The 27,748-nt window shown below is 41.0% G+C and overlaps 1 protein-coding gene across 2 annotated transcripts in view; it reads left to right on the top strand.

Annotated features, from left to right (window-relative positions):
• The window catches only part of ctnnd2b (catenin (cadherin-associated protein), delta 2b), a 122,478-nt gene that overhangs the window by 11,668 nt on the left and 83,062 nt on the right, over nt 1-27,748 (top strand). Inside the window, exons 2-3 of one of the 2 annotated variants that reach the window (XM_071377193.1) lie at nt 2,922-3,055; nt 12,425-12,537. In XM_071377193.1, coding sequence (XP_071233294.1) covers nt 2,969-3,055; nt 12,425-12,537 — 200 coding nt within the window. In that variant the 5' untranslated portion in view covers nt 2,922-2,968. Of the gene's footprint in view, nt 1-2,921; nt 3,056-8,562; nt 8,817-12,424; nt 12,538-27,748 lie in introns of those variants that run through there. The other variant, XM_071377194.1, reaches the window with a different exon arrangement.

Raw genomic sequence — 27,748 nt, 5'->3', positions numbered from 1 at the left:
ATATTACACTCTATTGCACCCAGAGGTCTTTATCACAACATTGCATAATACGGAATTGCTATTCCGCAAGAATTGTATCTTCTCAAATGTCATGCAGGGAAAGTTTGACGATTTCAGAGGTCTTTATTGTTCAAGGCGTTATGGGATTATAAAAAATAATGCCGCATTTGGCACTCTGCACCTGAAGACTGATAACCTGTCAGTGGTTTCTGCATTCCCCAGCATCTCCCGCCTGCAGCCTCTGCAGTTACTGACTATACTGTAGGATTCTCTCAGGCAATTGCTTTCCTCTCTCATCGAGGGCATGCATCATACATATTGTGCTGGGTAAAAAAGCAGAAAGCCAGCACCAATTCTCTCTGGTACTTTTTGCGAGTGTATTCCTTGGCTATTACCATGAATAATGCATATTTGTCGTGGTTAAAAGCCCAGAGTGTATTCTTATAGTTGCCAAAACCATCCTCAAGTAACATTGAGAATACAAAATGTGAATCAATATTGCGTGCCTGGTGTAAGGTTAAGCAGTCCATTACTAAACAGACATTTTTTTTAAACTTAGATAGGTCTCCTTTGACATCTTGACAGGAGCCTTTTGATGGTAATGAACTTGTGTTAGACTCTTTATGTCGGAAGTCTGTATTTAAAATATTAAGTGAAGGGAAAGTGTCTAGACAGATCCACGGATGACTACCAATGCAAAATAAATGTTGCACAAAGTTTTAATGAGACAACAGGGGACACTTCATCAAATACACTCCATAAACATACATTCCTTTGTGGTCACGTACAGAGTTGGTTAAGTTTTATTTTTATTTTTTTTCGGTCGGAAGCAGTGGGAATAGGAATTAATCTTTGTTCGCTTTGTATTAACGGAGATACATTGTCAATTGTACGTCGTCTGGCTTGGACTGATATCTTTGGAACTTACAATCAATGCTGCTTTACTTTGTGCAGCAAGAAGTCTGCGAACAGTAAAATAAATGGAACGAGACGGACAACAGTATTGTGATGACTTAACATTGTGTACAGATATGCCGATGCATTTAAACAAAGCATTGTTTGTCTTGGACTGTGATAAGAGGGTAAAGCGATTATGTTTATTCTCGATGTTTAATTACGGATAGTATCAGAAGCAGATGGATATCTTAAGATTACTTACACATCAAAATATAGGCCTAATTCATCCATACCCTCACTTCCTGTCTCTATGTACTGGCACAGATTTTGCTGGACTGCTACTGGTAAAGCTGATTTGTACTGGTCAATACTTAGGACTGGTCACAGGCTGGAAGTTTGACCTAGAAATGGCTGCAGCATCCTAATTTAAAAGGCGTTCGATGCTTAGAGGGGGTATTAGTGATGGGGAACAAAATCGATACAGTTACATATCGGGATATTCTTTTTCAAGATATTATATATTGACAATTTCGCAATATTATTTTTGCGCGAGTTGTCTGTACCTGCACCAAAACGCCATCTTGTTTTCCAAATTCTTTTTAAATAGGGAGTCAATTTGTTTTCCCCACTTTTTAATTTCCATGACTGATCAAAACTAGTTTTCTCATGGCTCTCTCTTGTCCCTCTGCAGCAGACATATGGTGTGCAATATGTTTGGACCATGGAATCGCATATAAAAAAATCACAGTATCAAATCGCAAAACATATCGTATTGGCACGTAAGTATTTTGATAATATCGTATTGTGAAGTCCCTGGCAATTCCCAGCCCTGGGGGGTATGTTGACATATTAACTTACAGTATAATCCATTTTCATGTTTCCTTACAACCCATTCTGTCTGCACAGATGGTAAAATAGAGCGTCTGGTGGGGACATAGAATTTATTTTGTTTTCACTATTTATGACAAATAAATCAATTTGGATAATCCTACTTTAATTCTAAAAGCCCTTGCTATGAATATCCTTGTGTAGCACTGAATGCAAATTCATTTATCATGCTAGTATTTAACTGAGGCAGAGGTCCACGCTAATGAAAGATGAGGATGACATTAGGTGTGGTGACCCAGGAGGGAGGAAACAGTGGCAAGAGAAGACATTCTGTCAGATAAGCGGCCAGTGTTTAGAACTCACAGACTGGAAGAGAGATGAGGAAGCACTGAACTAGGTCAAGGGAGAGAGAGAGAGAAAGGGGGTGGGAGTGAGACCGAGCAGGAGAGAGAGAGGAACACTAAAATGGATGACAAGGGAAGGATTCTGGTCAGCCATGTTAGCAGTGTCCAGCAGGGCTTGTTGCTTGGCAGCATCCCAGAATAGTCTAGCTCTTGTCTGCTTCCAGGCTGCGGTCGACTTTCCCTTACCTTCAACACGACTGACTGGGTGATCTAGTGACTGCCACGCACAGAGACAGGGATGGGAAGGATCAATTTTGACAAGCTTTCATCAGCTTTTAGAAGCTGTCATCTGTGTTGTTGTCATGGCCATTATTTGCTCTCTCACTACATTAGGATTATCTGGAGATTTAGGTCCCTTCTCCTTCAGTGGCGGTAGAGTCATTGTTACACACATACACACTGGAATCATTAGTACATGCTCTCGTCCAGATGATTACTTGGCAGATTATGATATATGACTGATATCGTTTACAAGTGTTAGCTATATCCACAATCTTATTAAATCAGATTAGTATATTTGTATCCAGATGTTCTACCTTGCAAACTACCCTTGATTACAGAAAGTTCTCATTATACTAGGGATAGAAATTGAGAGAGGTATAAGCGAAACTATAGAATACAGTAATATATTTTGTGGTGATTTGTGATGAACCAACATGAGAAATGTCAATGGATTCAAACTGTTTCATGAAAGTTAAGTGATGGATATCATAACTGAACAATTTCTGCATTCTCTCCCATAGTGGATGATGTCCCCCTTCTAATGCTGACTGTTAATCCTTTCCCTTTCAGAAGTTATGCCAGTTCCCGACGCAACCTCTGACTCCTAGAACTTCACCATGCTGAGCCCAGTACTAAACGCCTCTAATGGAGACGGCTCCGAGACAGAGACCACGTCGGCCATACTGGCCTCTGTCAAGGAACAGGTAAGGCCTTCCATGTTAATTCTGTGTGTACCGTACATGGGTGACTTTCAGAGCGAGACCAAGGCCCTCCATGCAAAACATATCATGTAATCAGTGTTTTTGCTCTTGCTTGATCTTAGGCATCAGGAGATTGAAAGTAATACATTGTGAAAACTTGAATGAAATTTGAATGCGCAATTTTGTGGGACTGTATCAAAAGGGGAGAAATGAAGAATATGTGGGGGAAAAAATGGTTTTCAAGTTAAATGTCCCTGTACCTGATGGCAACCTAATATGAAGTATGTTATTGCTTCAGCTATATTGCCATCACCACCAGCTTCTTTATTACATTTCTCATCATAAGATCCTGTTCAGTGCCTGAAATCCATCCTATTTGATGTTGAAGTAAATGTGTCAGTGTTCTGCAGGGGTGCAGTGAGGTATAAAGACATAAGTAATTGGTTCCATTTGTATTCTGTGTGTGTCTGGTGCAGAGGACAGACTAACATCCACACTGATTAGCAGGTGACACTATAAGGAGACTCTATAGAGACTTTGGGTAGGCCGGTTTAATCTTATGCCTTTCGTTTGAAATGTCGCTATCGCTCACAATAACATATCTGTATAATATAGTAACTAAGTCATTGTTATTGAGTAGAATGTGCAAAACTAGGTTCAGTTTTATAAGAGATTGTGCTCAATAGAATATAATTGGCTTGCAGTTACATTATGGAAGCATGCTACTGATATTCCTCACCAGCAGTAAAATATAGCCTATTAGCTCACAGCAGGCAGCCATTTTGGAGTAGAACCAAGAGCATGTGTGTAGATGGGAATGAGCCAATCCCCTGCATCATGACAGTGGTTACACTGACACTCCTCTTTCTTTTAAGCAAGAGAAAAGGACAAGCTGTGGAATGGTAAAGTGGGCCACTGCCACACATCACACGGACCCATGGGGCTGCTCTGGGACATACTAATGGCCCTATCAGGGGGGTAAAAAATAAAAGCCTAAAGGCCTGCATACAGAGAGGCACGAGTGTGTGTGTGTGTCTGTGTGTGCAGACCTCCACAAGCTTGCGTTTATTTAAGCCATTGCACCTCAGTCACAGCTCTTTGTTTATTTTTCTGTTGACAGCATTCGGATAGTTGTGTGAATACAAATAAAAAGGCAGACATTTTCATTGTTGATGCTATTCAATGGTGGGCACAATTAGGATTTGTCTACTTCCTGTGCATTGTGGAGCAGTGAGAGGAGGGAGGTCAAGTGTGAACAACCACTGGTTAAACATTATGACTGGGTTCAACACTAGGAAAAGCTCTACGATTAGGAATATATGCATTTTCATGTCTTCTTACATTCATTTCCACATTTAATGTTTGGTATTAGACCTCATAACTCCAATTTTGCAAATGTTTCTTCTTTAAAAAAATTTTTTTTTTATTGAAAGCAGTAACACCCCGCAATGTACTCTGAACATTTCAATATCACACTTTTTATACATCACAGAACACTGAAATATAACAAAACCATTTGACATAGAAACACCAAGGCCCCCCAACATTTTTTATTAATTATGTAAATCATGAAAATGTTAATAACATTCCACCCATGAGGCCAATAGAAGACGATTTGGTCATTTGACTGCAGGAAAATATGGACATTTTTTCCAATTCCTGAAAAGTTTCTGTTTTGGAGATGAGGTTTTCATCAGACAGCGACGATATGTTTGTTTATCTTACAATATACTGTACCTCCAATTGTGTAATAGTGAAAGGCAGTGTTAATGATGTATTATGGTCAATAGTTTATGACCCCACCACTAGATGGCAAACAGCATCAGTCAGCAAAAGGTTTAACGTGTGACGATACATTGTGTATTTAGCCCTACAATGGATTTACCAGTACAGGTACCACTACATTTTTCAGTAATGGGGTCGGTTGGCTTTTGACAACAGTAAGGGGGCTTGGGGAGTGTGTTGGACTTTAACCTATAGCCTGGGGATGGTTCTAGTACGTTATGGTGTGACGTTGTTTTTGGTCCCCAATGATATTTAGATTAACGTTCCACCATGCTTGCTTATGATTGGGCTTCATTTGGATCTGCTAGTGACCATAGTTTGAAGTAGTGATGTACAAGCCAACGTGTGATGCCTCATTTTGTCCTCTCACAATGGTCAGCAGCAGGCCACAGACAGCAAATGAAACCAGCCAAAGCCATTAGATGTATAGTAGCGTATACGTGAGGGCAAGACGAGAATGCAAATCGGTGTCATCTTATTCAGAGTACTGGCATATCAAACATCTGGCAATCATTTGTACAGCAATATGAGGAATGCATTTAGCTAGAATATTCAGACGTTATTTGAATTGGGGAAAGAGAGAGAATGCTAATCTGCTCTCTTAATCGTGGTCACCTCTTAAGACTTAATGGATGTTTAAACAAATGCAGTGAAGTCATTTCAGCAGCCTTTGGTCATGAAATATTGAATGGAAATGATTAAGTCTTGTGAAAGTCACTCTAATTTGTAACATTCTAGAATGTGGGCTGCTTTGGGCTTAGCGGAGAGGAGACTATTATAATGAATAGGACGTTCTCAAATAAAGTTATAGAGTTATAAAGTTATAGAGACTGAATTGCCATCAACTAGGCCACAGCTTATAAATAAAAGCAGTTATAATAACCCAATTTGACTCTTTGAGACGTTGCATTCAGGGTATTACAGTACTGCTCTTTTAACATATACCAGTCATGTCAAACCAAAGGTTCAATATGGAGACTCATGACTTGGCTGTGAGTGAATGTTGAGCTCAGATAGTAAAGATCTATATGAGGTTCATGGATGACTGGGTTGTTATTGTTAGTGGGCTGACATATGGCTAGCTAATCAGTCATGCAGGGACTTAACTCAACCAATTGTATGTCAGATACTGCGTGTACAGGGTTTATAATTTCATAGTACTGTATTATAAGAAGGGATTTTGAAACGGATGAAATATGTATTCAGTTTGAGTGTTTTGGGGAATAAGACAGGGATATGGAGTGCTCACGTATTTCCATTTCCTTTGTTTCAAACTGCAAAGTGTTTAAGACAGTATTTTTTTGTCAGTTGACTCGAGGGGGATGAACGGTGAAAATTGAACTTGTGTGACTGTCTTGGCTCTGCACCTGGCTTGAATGAGTAAGTCAGACAACCATGACAGAGGTAGAAGGGCAGTTTGAGTGGCATGGAGGCGTACAGTTGCTCTAGCAAATCAGAATGAAGCATTAGACAGATCTGAAATATGAAAGCCAGCACTGCATTACTCAGCTGAGGAGTGGGTATACAGCAGTAGTGAAATGTTGTCTCAACAGGAGTATTTAAACCAAGGATTTTAAAGCCCATAGGTTCCTAGTTCATAATTCCTGCCTCAACTCAAGTCCAGCTAATACAATTATCCTTTAATAGGGTACTTTGTTTCACTATATTTCATATTTTGAGTTAGTTAAATATTGTTTGGTAGGACTCCCTAGCTTCATACGAGTGTGGTATAGTTTTTGTAGGCCTACAGTAGGTGTTTTGAATAGATGAACTCAGTACTTCCAGAATCTTCTCCAGCCAACCAATCCTGCACTAGGCTTATTCTGTTAAAGGGTACTCCTTAAGTTAACCTCTGGCTTTTTAGAAATGGGATTAAAAAAACTAAATAACTTGTGAGGCATACCCAGGGTGACATTTTGTAATCAAATTGTCTCCTCTGAAAAAGTTAAAATGTCAGTCTTGGTACCACAGGGCACAATTAGGCAATTATACTTGAGGACCACACAGCTAGGACCACACAGTTTCCTGAAGCTGCAAAATTCCCATCTTCTGTCCCCTAGTCATTTATTCTACCAACTAATAGGTTTAATGGTGTTTTCAGGGGTGTACTGTTTGCAAGCTATTGGGCATACATCTCCCTCTCCTTCTCCCTCTTGTCCTTGGTAATGGGCTGGAAGTATACTTGATTTTCTTGTAATGCAATTATCAGGCAAGGTTTTAATTGAACAGTCTGCCCATTTAAATTAGTTAATTATAGTATTTAGAGGGTATTTCTTCAGTTCTACCACACACACACATTTGAAAATCAGAGTATTCTACACTGTTCCACAGTATGTAACTAAGAATTTGTTCTTAACTGACTTGCCTAGTTAAATTAAGGTTACATTTAAAATAACAATTATACGGAAATGTCCTGCTAACCAATTTAGCCATGTCTTAAAGTTCCAGAATACTTTCTATTTCAGTATCTGATTAAAGGGATAGTCCAAATTACAAAAGTATATATTGGTTTCCTTACCCTGTAAGCAGTATATGGATAAGGTATGACAGCAATCCATGCTTCGGCTTAGTTTCCCTGGCACTGTTTCCAAATGCTAATGTTTTGAGATTTGTGGCACAAATCCCATTCGTCATGGGACCGATATAATGTTTAATCGATATAATGGGACATGGGACCGATATAATCTATAAGTGACTTTGTTGAGCTTCACAATCAATTTCAGATACTTTCGGATAATTTGGACATGATGCGGAAAAATGCTAATATCGGTCCCATAACTTGAATGATACAGTGACAGGGAAGCTAAACAAACCAAAGCATGGATTTCTGTCATACCTTGTCCATAGACTGCTTACAGGGTAAGGAAATCAATATGTAATTTTGTCATTTGGGTGAACTATCCCTTTAAGTGTGGCTATTCGAATTCTGAACATGGTTTAGAATTGGTATACTGACCCAATGACTATTTAAATAAAGAAATTAGTTTGGGAGGAGATAACAAAGCTTCTCATATGCAAAGCGAAGTTATTCACTCTATTCTCTCTCAACTGCCTTGAGCTCTATCAGTTTTCATTTGAACAAAAGTACTTTCATTCAATACTTTTCTCAATCATATACCCAAATGTATTTTTCATACAGATTAGAAATAAACAGTGTTTAAAGTGGTGAGTAACAGGAAGCAAATTGTGACTGTCATCCCAAGCCTCTGTGGCCCTCTCTTCTCTCCCATGGCAGATCCTTGTGTGTCTTTTTTACCAAGCTATATTTAAACCGTGGCTGGCTATGACATGCTGCTGTATTGTGTACTACCTTCTAAGCAAGGCAGCCCGGCCCAAAGAGTGGCACTGAGGCAGAACAGTCACTGTCTCTCCCTGGAGAGCACAACTCAGAGCTATGGTCAGAAGAGAGGAGAGGGGAGGACAGGAAATGAGGGACAGAGGAAAGGAAAGGGAGAAGAGGGGAAAGGGAGGAGGAGACATTTCTGCTGCCTCAACCCCACAACACTTCCATATACATTCACAATCCTGCGAGTCTTTGGAGCTTTCCAATTAGCACCCCACTCTGTCCCCCCTCCCTACCTATCCCTCCGTTCACCCTGCCCCTCCCCAACTCCGCCCGCTACCCTCTCTCTGCTTTTTCAGCGGGGGGCGCAGATGGTGTTGAGGAGAGGAGCAGTCAAAAGAGTGATTGGAGAGCAGCAGGATTTGGCAGGCAGACTGGTGGGAGGGTCCTTTTGTGATGCAATGTTGCATAAATAATGCCAAAGAGGTTCTAAATTCTCTGTTGCCATGGAGACCTTTGTGCCTGGCTGAACTCCTATTCTTCAATGCTTGGAGGCAGTCACTACTGGGCTTGCCATTTTCTCTAATGGAGTTTTCTCAATAAGGACAGAAGAACTTCTAGACATGTTGAGGATGGAGAAAAAAGTGGGATATTATGTGTGGTTGGTGCTTTCTCTGAAGTATGGTCCATGTGAAGGTATGGCTTTGTTAACTTAAATTCCAATAGTCTTTTGGCAGTAACAGGTGTTTGGTTATTATGCCACATTTGGAGGGAATAGTAAGGTCAGTGATTTTGTTGTTTGGAACTCTGATGGATTTCTGTCATTTTCCTCCCAGATATAACAAAAAAAAAAGGACTTTGCTGGCTCATTTAAACTTGTTGTTACTTCTATCCAAATATATAGCCTACTGCATCTTATCAGCACAAAGTTTAGTTCTTTATAAAGTTATGCAAAATATGCATATTGGAAGATAACTAGGCCAGACAATAGCAAGAGTTTACAGTTGCTTGCATATACACAGTTATGTAAATGCAACTATTATACAAAGAGAATTACATTGAAATGCACGTCTACTGACACTTGTAGCTCTTTGATGCTATAGCTCAGAGTCGGTTTAAAAAGAGTTGGATGGATCCTTCTTCATCCAGTTCAATGGCATGTTTCTGTGGACCTTATATTCTGGGCTCTTGCCCAAAATAGCAGGTGATACATTTTGTAGCAGAATTTAGATAAACTGCTCTAGGGAGAGTGTTTGACCTTGTGGGCACTGGACTCATTTCAGCATTGTCACAAAAGAAGTGGACAGTTTGTATTGACTGGAGTTGCCTGAGACTAAGGGCGTTTTCACATATGAAATTCAGTACCCTGGTTCGGTTTCCTGGAGCTTTTGTGAGAATTCGACAGAATACGTTTTTGCTTTCGCAAGACCTGAAAATAACGATTTTCAGGGTGCGATTAGCAAGACGCACATTCTACGTGATGTTAGCGAGCTAGCTTGTTTAAAGTGGGCAAAAAAGTTCCACGCGACTCGCGCTGCCATGTCACAAAAACTGCTACTCTGGTCCTGGATCTTGGACCCATTACTCACACAGGTCCAGGATTCATTTCAGTCAGGGTTCATTTGCGTTTCACACATGTTTATAGTGCGGATCAGGGTACCAAACGCTCCAGAATCCGGATCATAAGGGGATATGTGAAAGCGCCCTAAATGAGACTGGCTGCTCAGATGTAAGGTTGGGCGGTATCCAGATGTTCATACCGTCATACCGTTTCTGTACCATACCAGGGTATACAGTATTACCGGAAGTGCACACAGGGGGCGCAATTATTATTTATTTTACGCACAAAACAAGGGGCAACAGGGATCTTGATCCAGGAAAGGATTGAATGTCTCTGCTGTAACCAAGAAGCTTGATCTTGACATCTAGCCACTTAGCTAGCAAGTTAGCAAACCAAATGCATAGCTGGAGCCCTGAGCTGGATATAATTTATTTGACACATCTTAGATTTCTTATAGTTGACTTATAGTTATAAGCAGTGGTGTAGCACACTGCGAAGGTGCTGATTTGTGATTTTGTTTGGCAACTGTAGTTTGGTCCCATGTGGCTCATGGTCCAGTGTGGCTCAGTTGGTAGAGCATGGTGCTTGCAACGGTAGGGTTTTGCGTATGGTTCCCAAGGGGGACCAGTACGAAAATGTTTGAACTTACTACTGGAAGTCATTTTATATAAGAGTGTCTGCCTAATCTACCATTGACATCAACACAAGTTATTACACTTTTAGAAAAAAAGGTTCCAAAAGGTTTCTGTGGCTGTCCCAATAGGAGAACCATTTTTGTTCCAGGTAAAACTCTTTTCAAATCAAATCAAACTTCGTCACATGCGCCGAATACAACAAGTGTAGACCTTACCGTGAAATGCTTACTTACAAGCCCTTAACCAACAGTGCAGTTCAAGAATAGTTAAGGAAATATTTACCAAATAAACTAAAGTAAAATATAATATAATAAAAAATGTACACAATAAAATAGCAATAACGAGGCTATATACAAGGAGTACCGGTACCGAGTCAATGTGCGTGGGTACAGGTTAGTCAAGGTAATTTGTACATGTAGGTAGGGGTGAAGTGACTATGCATAGATAATAAACAGCAAGTAGCAGCAGTGTAGAAAACAAATGGAGGCGGTGTGTCAATGTAAATAGTCTGGTGGCCATTTGATTATTGTTCAGCAGTCTTATGGCTTGGGGGTAGAAGCTGTTAAGGAGCCTTTTGGTCCTAGATTTGGCGCTCCGGTACCGCTTGCCCTGCGGTAGCAGAGAAACCAGTCTATGACTTGGGTGACTGGAGTCTCTGACAATTTTTGGGGCTTTCCTCTGACACCGCATGGTGTCAGAGGAAAAGGGTTCTACATGGAACCAAAAAAGGGTTCTTCAAAGGGTCCTCCTATGGGGACAGCTGAAGAACCCTTTTTGGTTCTAGAGAGCACCTTTATTCTATGAGTGTTTTCATCTCTAAATGTGAATATACAGTGGGGTCTGAAATGATTGACAGCCTTGATAAAGATGAGCAAAAATGACTGTATAAAATATAGCTCAGTATTTGAGTTATGCTCCAAATAACTGGGAAATTACATTATCTTAATTGCTCAGAGAAAGAGATGGTTGTTTAAGAAGCAATACTTTTTTTTCCTCTAAAAAAGGTAGTGTCAAAATTATTGACACCTCTGTTTTCACTACCTTTCAATACCTCACCTTGCGAGGATAACGGCACTGAGCCTTTTTCTAAAATGTTTTATGAGATTGGAGAACACATTGGGAGGGATCTTAGACCATTCCTCCATATATAATCTCTCCAGATCCTTGATATCCTTCATCTGCTCTTATGGACTGCCCTCTTCAATTCAAAAACCACAAGTTTTCAATGGGTTTCAAGTCCGGAGACTGAGATGGCCATTGCAAATGTGAACGTCTGGAGTTTGCTAAACGGCATTGGCACTTGGATTGGAACCGGTGCTTTGGTCAGATGGCATGAAACAGTTTGGTGTCAAAATGAGAATGCATAAGCAGAAAATAACTCCATACATTCTGTAAAATATGGTGGTGGATCTAATGTTATGGGGCTATTTTGTTTCCACTGGTCCTGGGGCCCTTGTTAAGGTCAATGGCATCATGAACTTTACCCAGTACCAGGACATTTTAGCCAAAAACCTGGTTGCCTCTGCCAGAAGGCTCTATATTTTGCAATGGCCATCTCAGTCTCTGGATTCGAACCCCATTGAAAACCTGTGGTTTGAATTGAACAGGGCAGTTCATAAGCACAGATGAAGGATATCAAGGATCTGGAAAGATTATGTATGGAGGAATGGTCTAAGATCCCACCCAGTGTGTTCTCCAATCTCATAAAACATTTTAGAGAAAGGCTCAGTGCCATTATCCTCACAAGGTAAGGTATTGTTAAGGTATTGAAAACATGGGTGGCAATTTTTATTTACTTGTTCAACAAAATCTCTTTCTCTGAGCAATTGTATTAATATAAAATAACCTTTTTTGGGGGGGGCATACAATATAGCTAATTATTTGAATTATTTATGCTATACAGTAATTTTAGCTCATCTTCCTCAAGGGTGTCAATAATTTCGGACCCCACTGTATATGATTTAGGCTTACACTCACTGGATGTTTCGAAACATTTGAATTGTCAATCTTCTTAAGCATAATTGCATGAATACATACAGTAAGCTAGATCTTATGTAGCACAATACAGGTATGCTTACTGACAATCCCTTTTTCATGTCTTTCGACAGGAGCTGCAATTTGAACGGCTGACTCGAGAGCTGGAAGCTGAACGGCAGATTGTCGCCACCCAACTGGAGCGATGCAAGCTAGGATCTGAGACCGGCAGCATGAGTAGCATCAGGTGTGTTCAGTAGAGTGGCGCCAGATGCTCTCTCTCTTTCCCTCCCTCCCTCTCTCTCTCTCTGCTTTCTTTTACTCCTCTGTGATGCCATCCTGTTTCCCCATCCTCCCCAGCCCCTCCCCTACCTATTTTCATCAGGTGTGTTCAGTGGAGTGGTGCTACCTCCCAGACCCCCTACCTGTCTCTTTCATTAGGTGTGCTCAGTGGGATGAAAAAACTATTTTGTAGCTTTTCCATCAGAGACAGACAGTCCTTGGAACAATATGGGGGTCAGTCATCAAGGTGGCTGAAAACCTGGGTAGAGGTATAGAATTAACAGCCAGGTTTTGTGGTTTCAGAGTGAAAAATGCTGTTCACGTTGGAGAAAAGAAAACACGTTCATGTTGTTTTACCCCTACATCCCCCAATATCACATCTTTCCAATCTCAAAACAGAACAGACACATTAAGAAACACGCCTGGCTGTCTGGCACATAATAGCAATAATAGCCTAGTATGGCATCAAGGGGCCAACACAACAGAATATTCTGTGTCTCTTTTGTATACATACTTTAACCCAGAAGGGATTTCATCCACAAACTAATTAGTCATCCTTTTATTGTAATTCTCAATTCAATTTACAGACAAACAATGAGCTAGAAGCTCGTTCTGATTTTCAATTAACCATTTGACCTCTTAAGCACTAAACTCTGTCTCTCTCGCCGTGGAATCCTTTTGAATAGAATCTGCAGCGGAAAATGTTGTGTGGGATTTATGAAAGTCTGTCTAATCATACAACCAATGGAATGCTCTAACTTGATTGCATGTTCAGTAACAATCGTGTTGTGTGTGTATTGTGCAACATTTTTCTGGTGGACTCATCTTTGTGGGGTCACTATGAACCATTTAGGCTGATTATACCAAAGTATTCCCAATCAAAAACGATTAAACTGCTCCGGTTTATGTCAAAACATTAAATGGAACACTTCTTAGCAAACATGTTGATTCACCATTGTAGTAACCCAGCATTTCCATAACAACACTTATCCCCAAAGTAGTAATAGTGACGTCAAAGTGTGTTCTGGGGTTGAAAGACCTTAAGAGTTGCTAATGACTTGCCTACTCCCCCCTTAATACGTCAGGTCAGGTCAAATGTCTGGGGTGGCATATGTTACCTTATCCGTTAACTCAAACCAAGAGTATCATCCACCTGCAGATCCAAAGAAACAGATTCTCATCCACAGTATTATTACACCAAACTTCTTGCAGTTGCTGTGTCTGAAGACTTCAGGGAGATTCACAGGACTCACATTGTTAGTTGACCAACTTGGGTTGAGTAAGGCACATGACATTGTATTCTGTCAAAACAGGACCATAATTTGTCCCAATAGTGTCTCAATGTGTGGTTAGTGTCCATTTACAGAGGAGCCAGTGTGTTTGTGTCTTTGTTTGAGTGTGATGCAGTGGGCCTATTTCCCATGATGCTTGGTCCAGACACCACTTTTATCACTGTTTTCCACCCGCAGTCAATCCATTATAGGCTAGCTCCTACCCACAGATAATCTTTATTCAAGACTTCCAAAAACATCAGGTTCATTAACCCCTAGTTTCCCAGTCAGGCATTGATTACAGTTGACTGAAATATTATGGTTGATTGACTGACCTTTAAAAACTTCCCCTTTTCAAATGGGTCTTGTGTTTCAAGGGCCCTTGTCAAGATTCCATCATGACAGCTCATCCTCCTCTCAGACTTTTAAAGGGAACATTACATAATTAGGTTGCTGTTAAACATTCTGATTGGTTTCATCCTTCCAAGTAAAAGTCCCAATACGACATATCACTTCATATTTGTATTTTGGGAGAAATTTGACCGAAGTCTTATTTGACCGAAGTCATGTCGGAAAAGCATTCAGAAAAGTGACGTCAGGAGAAGAACTAGAATGGCACCGGAGGGGATGGCTGACTCCAAACCAATTGTGCTATTTTGTGTGTTTTTCCGCATTGTTTGTAACTTATTTTGTACATAATGTTTCTGCTACCGTCTCTTATGACCGAAAAGAGCTTCTGGATATCAGAACAGCAATTATCCACCTCATACTGGACAAAGATTATTTCTTAATGAGTCTGACGCTAAGGATATACTGTTGCTCCTGGCCAGGCCCAAATCCCCATCATTCGCATGAAGAAAAGACAGAGATCTAGGGGGCGCAGATCCGGGTGCCTTCTCAGAATTCGTCAGCGTGTGGGTAACCTGCCTCTACCATCCGTTCTTTTGGCCAACGTGCAATCACTGGAGAATAAACTGGATGAGCTCAGTTCGAGACTATCCTACCAACGGGACATTAAAAACTGTAATATCTTATGTTTCACAGAGTCGTGGCTGAACGACGACACGGCTAATATACAGTTGCCTGGGTTTTCCGTGCATCGGCAAGACAAAACAGCTACCTCCGGTAAGACGAGGGGTGGTGATGTGTATCTACTTATCAATAACAGCTGGTGCACGATGTCTAATGTCATGAAAGTCTCGAGGTATTACCCATCGTGAGTTACAGTAGCTCATTATAAGCTGTAGACCACACTATCTACCAAGAGAGTTTTTATCTGTATTTTTTGTAGCTGTCTATTTACCACCACAAACCGATACTGGCACTAAGATCGCACTCAATGAGCTGTATAAGGCCATAATCAAACAAGATGCTCATCCAGAAGTGGCGCTCCTAGTGGCCGGGGACGTTAATGCAGGCAAACAAATCAGTTTGATCTCATTTCTACCAGCATGTCACATGTGTAACCAGAGGGGGGGACGGGACAACAACAAAAAACTCTTGACCACCTTTACTCCACACACAGAGAGACGTATAAAGCTCTCCCTCGCCCTCCATTAGGCAAATCTGATCATAATTCTGTCCTCCTGATTCCAGCTTACAAGCAAAAAACGAAAGCAGGAGGTACCATGATGAGCTTTGAAATGCTGATCATGGCTCACATCAACACCATCATCCTGGAAATCCTAGACCCATTCCAATTTGCATACCGCCCCAACAGAACCACAGATGACGCAATCTCAATTGCACTCCACACTGCCCTATCCCACCTGTACAAAAGGAACACATATGTGAGAATGCTGTTCATTGACTACAGCTCAATGTTCAACACCATAGTGCCCACAAAGCTCATCACTAAGCTAAGGACCCTGGGAATAAATACCTCCCTCTGCAAATGGATCCTGGATGGGAAGGGTAGGCAACAACACATCTGCCTGCCACGCTGATTCTCAACACGAGGGCCCCTCAGGGGTGTGTGCTTAGTCCCCTCCTGTATACCATGTTCACCCACAAACATTATATTTCAGTTTTTTATTTTTTAAAACATTTGCAAAAGTTTCTGAAAACCAATTTTTGCTTTGTAATTATGGGGTATTGTGTGCAGATTTAGGGGGGGATACTATTTAGTCCATTTTAGAATAAGACTAACGTAACAAAATGTGGAAAAAGTCAAGGGGTCTGAATACTTTTCGAATGCACTGTATCTAACCACTAGCAGTCTTGAAACGCATCACTTATTAGCAGTTCAGCATTTCTTGTATTGTTAAACTAAATCATGATAAACCTTTACCATTGTAGTAGACATTGAACATCTATAACCAAACAAGCTAAAACTGTGTTGTTGGCCGATGGTAGCCATAGCTAGCCACATGCTAACCTGAGTGCTAACGTTACTAGCAGCAGTAACAGTAATTCCAGATATGGTTAACAAGTATTGGCTACCATGATATCCTGCAAGTTATTGGCTAATAAAGATCAGGCAGTTAAGCAAAAACATACCTTGAAATAAACAATGACATTAATCCGATTGGTGTTTGACCATTAATTTCTGCAAACGTGCATGGTTGCAGGAGTTTTTTTTAACTTGCTTGCTAGCTAGCTAGCTAGCTTATTTCACCCCCAAACACCATGCTTGATCCGAGTTGGCCAGTTTGTTTTGCATGGCCCGGTGAACTTAGATAGTCGGCTATCTTATAATTTCTTTGTATCATCTACTAGCAACATAACATGACAAAACACTTTGGGCACTTTACTACCTACTTACCCGATTCACCTCCATCACCGAAGCCACCAGCAGAATGTTGCTTTATTGACATCAAAGCCGCAATATATAGGTATGAGTTTTTGATTAATGTAATTCAAATTGCAAAAATAGAAGTTCATATTTTATAAACTTTTGCATAAAGACTGTTTAGATGGAATATAATCAATCTAAGTTGTTAGAGTTGTGGAATATATATTGTGCAACCTTTCTTTTAAGACAGTTTGTTTTCAAGTCTTTCAAATGGATAGTTTTGAGGGCAGAAAGGTTTGATGTGAAAGGCATAGGATGGAAATGTATTTTCTTGCTTACTCAGTGTTGTATGAAACTTGAAGGACATTCCCTGCTCCTCCTCCGCCGCTACCTGAACCTGAGTGTGGTGCCCTGGGGTAACTGAATGTCACAGTGAAGGTCAGGGTGGGGGTGATGATTAGGCCAATAATGGAGGAGCCGTTCTCTCCTCTGACCGACAGGAGATCTCATCCCACTGATCAGTTACTCATAGAAGACTACACCACACCAGACCAGACCCTATGGGTTAGCAAATAGAGAATCCAATATTGGATTCTACTGGTCAATATCTGTGTCTTCTGTTTTACAGGACCTGAGGTGGTGTCTGTGAGCGACCATTCAAGTATGTGATCTGATGATTGGCTTCTTATTCAACATTTATGAATCCGACGTTGCACCAGTTTTTTTGTAATAAAAAAAAAATCTAAATCCCAGAGGAACTCTGTCACTGAACCTGAAAGCACAGTGAAACACAATTGCCTGTGGTCATCATCTTCTGTATGCTTAATATATGCACACTACAGATTGCTATAGTGATGGGGGGGAACCATCAATACAGTTATTAGATCGATATTTGACTCCAAGTATTAATTAGTAAAAATATATACAGTGCATTCGGAATGTATTCAGACCCTTTCTCCACATTTTGTTACGTTACAGCCGTATTCTAAAATTGATTAAATAAAGAAAATCCTCAATCTACACACAATGCCACATAAATGACAAAGTGAAAACAGGTTTTTGGAAATGTATGCAAATGTATAAAAAAAACTGAAATACCTTATTTACATATGTATTCAGACCTTTTGCTATGAGACTCGAAATTGAGCTCAAGTGCATCCTGTTTCCATTGATCATCCTTGACATGTTTCCACAACTTGATTGGAGTCCACCTGTGGTACATTCAATTGATTGGACATGATTTGGAAAGGCACACACCGGTCTATATAAGGTCCCACAGTTGACAGTGCATGTCAGAGCAAAAACCAAGCCATGAGCTCAAAGGAATTGTCTGTAGAGCTCCGAGACAGGATTGTGTCGAGGCACAGATCTGTGGAAGGGTACCAAAACATCTCTTCAGCATTGAAGTTCCTCAAGAACACAGTGGCCTCCATCATTCTTAAATGGAAGAAGTTTGGAACCACCAAGACTCTTCCTAGAGCTGGCCACCTGGCCAAACTGAGCAATCGGGGGAGAAGGGAGGTGACCAAGAACCCGATGGTCACTCTGACAGAGCTCCAAGGTTTCTCTGTGGAGATGGGAGAACATTCCAGACAGACAACCATCTCTGCAACACTCCACCAATCAGGCCTTTATGGTAGAGTGGACAGACGGAAGCCACTCCTCAGTAAAAGGTACTAGAAAGCCTGCTTGGAGTTTGCCAAAGGCACCTAAAGGACTCTCAGACCATGAAAAATAAGATTCTCTGGTCTGATGAAACCAAGATTGAACTCTTTGGACTGAATGCCAAGCGTCACGTCTGGAGGAAACCTGGCACCATCCCTATGGTGAAGCATGGTGGTGGCAGCATTGTGCTGTTGGGATTTTTCAGCGGCAGGGAATGGGAGACTAGTCAGGATCGTGGGAAATATGAACAGAGCAAAGTACAGAGAGATCCTTAATGAAAACCTGCTCCAGAGCGCTCAGGACCTCAGACTGGGGCGAAGGTTCACCTTCCAACAGGACAACGACCCTAAGCACACAGCCAAGACAATGCAGGAGTGTCTTCGGGACATGTCTCTGAATTTCCTTGAGTGGCCCAGCCAGAGCCTGGACTTAAACCCGATCAAACGTCTCTAGAGAAACCTGAAAATAGTTGTACAATGACGCTCCCCATCCAACCTGACAGAGCTTGAGAGGATCTGCAGAGAAGAATGTGAGAAACTCCCCAAATACAGGTGTGCCAAGCTTGTAGTGTCATACACAAGAAGATTCTAGGCTGTAATTGCTTAAAAAGGTGATTCAACAAAGTACTGAGTAAAGGGTCTGAATACTTATGTAAATGTTTTATTTTAGTTTAAAAAAATTATATTCTAAAAACCTGCTTTTGCTTTGTCATTATGGGGTATTGTGTATAGATTGATGAGGGAAAAAACTATTTAATACATTTTAGAATAAGGCTGTAACGTGACAAAATGTGGGAAAAGTAAATCGGTCTGAATACACTGTATATACAGTATATATATTTTATGCTACTGTAGGTAGCGTTAGCTAGCACTTATCGGCTGTACCTGAGCCAAACCTCCGGTCTATTTAATCCTATAGTTTGTTCTCCATCTTCTTTTTAAATTGTGAGCCAACATGTTTTCAGCACTTTTTTCACCTTGACTGATGAAAAACTTGTTGTTTTCTCATGCTCTCCTCAGCAGACATTATTATTTATTTTTTTAACCTTTATTTAACTAGGCAAGTCAGTTTAGAACAAATTCTTATTTTCAATGACAGCCTAGGAACAGTGGGTTAACTGCCTTGTTCAGGGGCAGAACGACAGATTTTTACCTTGTCAGCTTGGGGATTCGATCTTGCAACCTTTCGGTTACTAGTCCAACGCTCTAACCAATGCCCCAATAGTGAGCAATATCCTTGGAACATCAAATCGCTACAAAATCACAGTTTCAAACCGCAATACATATCGTATCGTCACCTAAGTATCGTGATAATATTGTGAGATCACAGCCCTAGAGTGCTAAATTTAATCGTGTCCTACATATTTTGCATTGCATCCACTTCAATGAGTAAAATAGACAATTCCTGAGATACTTCTTTGAAAAACAGCTCTGCCGTTCTATCACACACACACCTATTTTCCCCCCTAATTTGCCTCAGCAGAAATTAGACATGGTTAGACTGATCCCTGGGGCTAAGTCTGGTCTAGTTTATTGCCATGGCTATGTTTGTTCTGATCTTCAGATCTTCAAGTAGTCATTGTTTTGGCAGTCAATCCTTGTTGATAGGGCTGCAGCCTGCTTATCTAATAGTCTAACAGGGGCTCCTGTAGGCAGAGCCCAGGTGGTTGTGTGCTCCATTCAGGCCAGAGCGAGCCACTTCCCAGGGCGTGCGTTTGTCTAGCGCCTAAACACTGTTTGTCGGGCACAGCAAGGGCGTATTAAGCGGAAGCTGCCAGCTTAGTCTCTCCTAGTCTCCTGTGGCTTTAGCAAATACTGTAGAATGAAATGCAAATGGCACCATATTCACTTTATAGTGCACTACTTTGGACCAGAGCACTATGGTAGTGCACTATAGGGAATAGGGTGCCATTTGAGACTATACCACTGAGGAAAGGGTGAGAGACATTATGGTGCATGTGTGGTATTGTGCTCTTTGTTGCTTTCAATGTCATCATGTTGGAATTTTGATAACTGAAACGGTTTGATATAGACGTTTTTAAAAACTGGGATTGAGATCATGAAATGCAGCATGTTTGACAGCAGTTTCAGAATCGACATAACAGTAAGAAAAGGCAAGTTATATTGCCACAATATATCTGTTGTTCTGCATCAGATTGCAGATTGATTGTGCACTTATGGTATATTCAAAATCCTGTATGAAATACTGGGCTGTTGTATTGTCTTACATTTAAAAGTAAAAATATATAAGGACATTTGAAGGCCCCCCCCTCCTGTTAAATAGCATCAAATGAAATTGTATTATGTGTCTTCTAAATGCCATGCTCACAATGTACTGGCATCTTTCTGCTCTGATGAAACATTGCTCGATTTTATTAAAGGGCATCCAAAAGGCAATGGCTTTGAATTGTGAATACAGTTCAGGTGAATGGACTGCATTATATTTTCATTCAAACATGAAGAAAAAAAAAGTTCACATGACATTACATCAAAGGACTGCACTGTGTCAACAATCAAACTGTGATAAATTTCACTTCATATCCTCATATTTCCACATTACATTATAAGGGAATAGTCTCGACAATGGATGCTACTCACCCCCTACTACCTCAATATTTATCTTCCTGTCACTTTCTCTCTCTGAAACTTCCCTACTCTCTCTCCATCCATTGACTCTATTTATTCTCCTAACAAAGCAGTCATCTGCATTCTAAATGACAGCATCCGGTACGATCCGTAAGGTCTTCCTTATTGATCTAAACAAGTGACAAGGTTAAAGACTTCTTGCACTTGAAGGCAATGGAATGGATGCCTGGTGTAATAAGCCTTTTAAACCTCCCTCCTTGCTCCCCCTCTTCCCTCCCCCGTCTGCTGTGTACCCTGGAGTGCCTCAGACAGACCCTGTCTGATTGTAAAGGATATTAGGCTTATTAAGGGTGTCTGGGCAACTGAATGACTCATACTAACTGCCTTCCCTGTACAGTATGGGAAGACAGGGCACAATAATTCGCCGCCAATCCGTCGTGCCTAAGCAGTGATAAAAGCTTCCAAGCTGATGGTCAAGGCTCTGGCTTAATAAATCTGTCTTAACTCTGTAGACTTGAGCCGAGCCTTACCGACTGAAATACTCTAGATCCAGCTTCCAGGGGAACATTACACTTAACCCTGAGACTAGAACAGTCAGTCTGACAGGCCAGCTGGATCTGACAAACACAAGACAGAAAGAGAAGGAGTTGGATTGGGTGATTGTTTTTCACATATGAACTTACAATTCCACATGTGAAAGGGAGATTATCACAAGTGAAAGTTTTTAATAATGTGAAACCTCACATTTCACATGTGAAACTGTAATTCACATGAGGTGATTTAAAAAAACATCTGAACTCTAAATTTAATACATGTGAAAATATGGTTACATGTGAAATTTAAGGTAATGTGAAAACAGCTATTTCAAATTTGACATGTTTTTTTTTTGTATGGGTGCACTGTGAGTTAGAATGGAAAATGTGATCGAGACACTGCCATCTTGGATCTGATTCTCTCACTGAGCCATCCTAAATATATCTCTGGATATCTGCCACTCAATAATATAGCTTGGCCTGCGCTCATCACAACTGATAACGAATATGGCAGAGATCTCTTAATCTTAATGAAGCAAAGAGCGCCAGTTCAAAACCATTTCACAGCTTAGCCTCCATCTGTGTGTCTGCCAGAGACTGTTCCTCTCTGCCCGAGTACCAGTGGTCTGTCTCTGTCACACCCAGAGACAGCCAAGTGGAAGGGTGGTGGCTCAGTAGGATGAGCCTGGAACAGAGCTAATCTCATGGTGAGAACCAACATGGCTCCTCTCATCTGATTCAGTCTCATTTCTTCTTGGACCATTATAACAAAGTGGGTCCAATTTGGTAGGATATGAATTCAATTTCCCCAATTTAAAAGGTTCACCAGAGACAATTTGGTCGGACCTCCTAGTGTTTGTCATACAGGGCCTCTAATCAGCACACTCCTCCTCATTGAGAATTATAAATGGCGGTGCCTGGTGTATGTGATATAGACACATAGGCAGAGTTCTCAGGTCTCAAAACTAATTGGCCAGAGGGACCTGGGCGCGCTGACAGTTACAGTAGGTGTCTTCAGTGCTAACATTCGGATAATAGAAACCCCCTCAACCTGACAGTGAAATCAAACAGCAGGAACACAGATAGGTCCCTAACAAAGGGAAATGTGATTTATTCAAACTAATTAAAGGAGACCAATTGCAGAAATCCAATTTTAGTGAAAGTGTGGAGAAGAAAGAAAATAGTCAAACTTCCACAGAGGAAGCTCAGGTTTTGCACACCAATATGCTATATCCAAAAACGTCTAATGCCTAAGATAGACCTGTGTGTTTCTGAGCCATGGCCGAGGTTACTGAAGCATCTAGGTTGTTACCATCAACATGGTAAATCGTGGACTATGAGCTTCATAAAACCTATTATTGCCAATAGACCCAGTCGGTATTAGATAGAACGTCACGACCCTGTGGGGAAAACAACCTGTGGTTACCTAGGTTACCCCATTGGCTCACAGCAAAATGTGACCTTTTTCAAACACAATTTTCTTGTTGTCTGATTGTTTTGGTGAATTACAAAACGACATTTAAGAAAAGTACAACATGTCTAAAGATGACTTTTCAACATTGCCTGCTCCCGAGCGTTCTCACTACTTAGAAACATTTAATATTGTAGGGCTTCCCTCATGCCCCTTTTCATGACGATGCTAGCAGCCACTTGAGTGAGTGTTAGCTAGTTACCGACCAGAACATTAAGCTAGCCAAGACCAAAAACACAAAGAAACAGACCGTACAGCTAAGTAGTGAGTGGAGTTACAAACGGACTGTACTAAACAAGTTAAATGTCTTACCTGTGATGAAATATTTTCCACACACATAGCTACGTGTAGCCTACTTGGACACTGCATCCCCACATTTCCCACACCGAATAGCCTGAAGCCACAGGGCTTTTCTCACAGGCCCGTGGGAGGACGGATTTCTGACCTGGCTACATGTACATTGAACAACACAGCAGCTTTTCGACATGTTTTGTTATTTCTGTATAATAAAAAATATATGAATAAGTTGCTTCTTTTACAATGGGGGTCAATGGAAAGAATGTTTGTTTGCTCCAATTTGTGGGCGTGGTCGAGTGGAATTCCTTATTATTACGTGAATACCGACTGGGACTATAAGTCGTTTTCAGTAAAACGTCACAATAAGGTGTAGAGTGTTCGATTTGCCTGCTAGTGGGCAAGGAGACCCACAGCTCCGCTAAAACCATTGTCAACTGCTGTTTTCAAGGGATTGTTAAATACATTGCAACTATTTAGTTGTAATATCGTCACCTTGAAGAGCATAGTCAGACCTACACATTTTCGATTATTCCATGCAAAACAATTGTGCACATTTAGCTCTATCATCAGAGTTATACAGCAAGTAATGCTTTTGATGATCAGTAAACATCAGTTGATCATGTAATTTCAGATAGGTAGGGTAGCCTCAAGATATCTCTCAATATTGGCCACCATTAATTCGATATTTGAGTGATATAAAATAAAAGTTAACTATACCTGACAAGTAGGAATGGTTTAGGTTAATTTCCCATCTTTTGTGGGCTCTGCCTGTCAAGCAGCAGAAGGGCGCATTTGCCGTTGTACTGTTAGCTGATAATGTTTACTTTCCAAGCTACTGGTAAAAAACTTGGCTAAACATAGTGGTAGGTAGTCCTAATGTACGTTTTTCTCCATCCAATGTGGGCTTACCTAGTGAAGTTAGCTAACATGATTCCCTTTTCAACATTGTTTTTAAGAGTTTAATTACGATTGCTGCTGATAGACATGATATAGGCTACATTGGTTGATGAACCACTTCAAATTGGCTAGCTAGCTAATAACAGATCACGTCAATATGGCTAGTTAACCATCTAACTTTCAAGAGATAAACTAGATGACTATATTTTATTATATTATATTTTCTTGCCATCTATAGTGGTGATGACAGTAGTCTGACTGACAACTTTACCAGGACGAGGATTTGCCAATGTCAAGCTCTTTCCAAAAGCCTAATCTCTGATGAAGTAAACTAAATCATGTTGTTTGCTTAGCTAGCCACATGCCAAATGGATAGACTACCATCACGTATTTCAAATGACATGATCAGTTGATGTTTACTGATCAAGAAAACCATGCAGTTACTTGCTGTATAACTCTAATTAGTTAAATGTGGAATAATCGGTAATTTGTAGTTCTGACTAACCTCAAACGGTGATGATTTTAAAACCAAATAGTTATAACATTTATTTAACAACCCCTTGAAAACGGCACGTAGTTGTCAATTGTTTTAGCAGAGCTGGGGGTTTCCTTGTCCCCCCAGCAGTCAAATCGAACGTATTTTGACGTTTTATTGAAAACTACCTATATCCGAAGCCTTTGGGAAAGACTGTTTTGTTGGTTCCAGATTGTGTTGAAATACAGCATTGAGCACCTATTCGGAGAGAGTGTTTGCATGCCAAATGGCACATTGTTCCTTATATAGTGCACTACCCTGTCAAAAGTAGTGAATTACTTAGGCAATAGGGTGCTATTTGGGATGTAGTAAGAGTGTTCTATCTGCGCAGGTAACAAGTAATTAAGAGGTACCATGGCGATCCAAGGACATGCCTGGCTTCTTGCTTTCCTTCCTTCCTCACAGGAACTGCCTGGCAAACCTTCACCGTAATGAAGCTTCCCACTTCCTTGACTCAGCAGATTTCCCGCAGTTGATCTGTTTCTCCTGGGATTTAAATGAGGGAGAATTCATTTCCATCAGGGCTGTTTACCTCTTCTCACAGTCACAGACCCCAGCTTCTCACTCTAGTGTTTTTCAATGTACTATTTCAATGCACTAGTGCACACTAGGGATAAAGTCCACATTGTGCCCAGTCCTGATAAAATATATTATCCAAGACGAGGGGAAAAAAAGAAACGCATTATATATTCCAAATGTGTTTATTGAACAGATAAAATGACCGGATTTCTATCCACCATCTCTGGCTTTATTCACTGTGGCTAAGCCATTCTCTGTTTCTTTCTCTTCTCTCTCTCATCTTTCTCTCTTCTCTCTCTTCTTTCTCTCCCCTCTCTCTCTCTCGTAATGGATGCTGGGGGTGTCTCAGCTCTTTTAGTGAATGACTGCCTTTGGGATGTACTCATTTGTACCATCTCATGGAATCCCTCTCATCATGACACTGACACCACCAGTGCAGCGCAGCGCCCACTGAGTGGATACTACACTGAGTGGGAAGGATGTAAGTGATGAGGTAAAACCATACCCCTCTCTCAAGCATCTTAAAGACCCTCTTTTAGTCTCACTCTCACTGTTGGCAACATACTCTCTGTTCAAATGAGAGGGGCGGCCAACCTGCAGAAATAGATATCCTAACAATTTAGTTAAACACAATATGTGTTTAGCTACTCTGCTATTTATATCTAATCACATAATGTTGAACTCCATGCCCACAGCCACCATTAGATGTTACTAGTACAAAGTAGCCTCCCACTCTGTCCTACAGTCTAACAAGGTCATCAGACAGGTGCTATGCCTTTTTATAGAATAGAGTGGGGTCTACTTTGTACTAGATTTGTCATCTCTCCACTCTCCAGTCAGTGAGCAGCTCCACTATTGCATATCTGGGCGTCCTCCTCTGTCCTCTGTGTGAGCCTGCCACTGTGAACCCTAGCAGTGTTTGGCCTGCTCAGGCCGTGATCCCTTCTGGTCTCCTCTGGTTTCTCCTTTCACATTCATCTGTAGAGAACAATGGATTGCTCCCTGCATATTCTCTACACTGTCACAGCCTCTCACACATCATAAGGGGGCAGTGGTTGGGAATGGGAATACTACTCCTCCTTCCTCAGACCCATTTGAATGAATGATTGATCAAGATCTGCGTTGGAGGAGTGTAAGTTGCGGTATCCAAATGCCACACGAGGCACATTGAAATATTGATGCTTTCATCTGTACAGTATTTGCACAGAAAAAATAGGAAAGCTTCTGATGAGCTCTCATGCCATGCATGATGTGAATGCAATGCATTCCTCCACATGCATGTTGTGGGAGAGAGGGTTTGTACTGGGAAAATGTTGTTCAACGTTCCTTCACTGTACTGTATATTCAGTGAGGGGGAGGGAGGGAGTTGTAGAGAAAGCAGGCTATTTGGAGTAGAGGAGTGCAGTAGCAGGGCTCCATTGGCGCTCCCTTGCAAAAGAGACCTTTGTCTCAATGGTGACTCCCTGTTCAAATAAAAGTCAAATACCTGGGCCTACAGAGCAGGGATGTTGAAACAGGAGAGTGTTCGACTGCCCTGCTGCCACGCTGCATAACCTCCTCCGGTTTTACAAGCCGTTCGTTACAGTTCTATCTTTAACTGCTCTAACACTGAACTCAACCTTCCTCTTCCTGTCCTCAGTTTACAGTGCTTCTCTCAGCACTAACATTCCAATATACACACACACACACACACTTTGCTAGTATAATAATAGCTTATTTACTGTATGTATATTTTCTTAATTACCACCAACATAATTATATGAGAGAGGGTTGATATTAACGATCTCATCATGGTAATGTAACTGAGCCCTTGATTGTCTCTCAATATCCAGCACATCTCCATAAAAGTAGTGTGATTAACGGTGAGAAACTGTTAGAATATAGACAGTGACCTGCAGCTGCAGCACCAGTTAATCACACTATCAATTACGCTCTCTTTTATAGTTAATTATCCAGCCAGACTGGATTGATTGTGTAGTAGTAAATCAATATGAGAAACAGTTTTGAGCTAAAGTTCAATTAGCTATTTAAAGGTAGGCTTTAACCTGCCGTTTGCACGCAGAGCTTAGAAAGATTGTGGAATAAAGAATGTTAGATGCAACATATCGGGGATGAAAGTGGGTTGTTACAGTTTCTATTTCTGTCGAGTCATGTCTCTGTATAGCCTAGTAGTTTTAGAGCTTGCAGACTAAGATGTAGGCCTGCAGGTATGCCATGGTAACCAACATGAAGTTCCAAAATTTGTGGGAAACTGTTGAGGCAAACACAGGAGTGAGATGGGAGGTACTGGTTATTATCATCCATCCTTTCAGACAAGCAGAGTGTCTCTGTGAAAGGCCACTCAAGCCCAAAATACTGTCCCTCTCCTCTCTTCCTCCCCTGCCCTGTTTCGGTGCGGTTCTGTGTGTGTGTGTATAGTTCAATAAAGAGCGGGTGATGAATGAGCACTCGCGGCCGATGCAGAGCCCCTATTAACATATGGCATTTGTGTTCTCTGGCAATTCGTCACCGCAATGTAAACAGAGACAGCCTCACAATATGAATCCTCTCACACTCTGCAGAGGAGAAATCAATGGGATGATATAGCAGCTTCTACTTGGCCAAAGGGCCGGTGAATGACCATTTAGCCTGGTGATAACAGTGGCGTCTGAGCTCTGAGGCAGCTAGCA

This window comes from Salvelinus alpinus, chromosome 30 (assembly GCF_045679555.1).
Source record: "Salvelinus alpinus chromosome 30, SLU_Salpinus.1, whole genome shotgun sequence".
NCBI lineage: Eukaryota > Metazoa > Chordata > Actinopteri > Salmoniformes > Salmonidae > Salvelinus > Salvelinus alpinus.
Note: the sequence above shows the minus strand (reverse complement) of the source record. Positions and strands in the feature narration are given on the sequence as shown.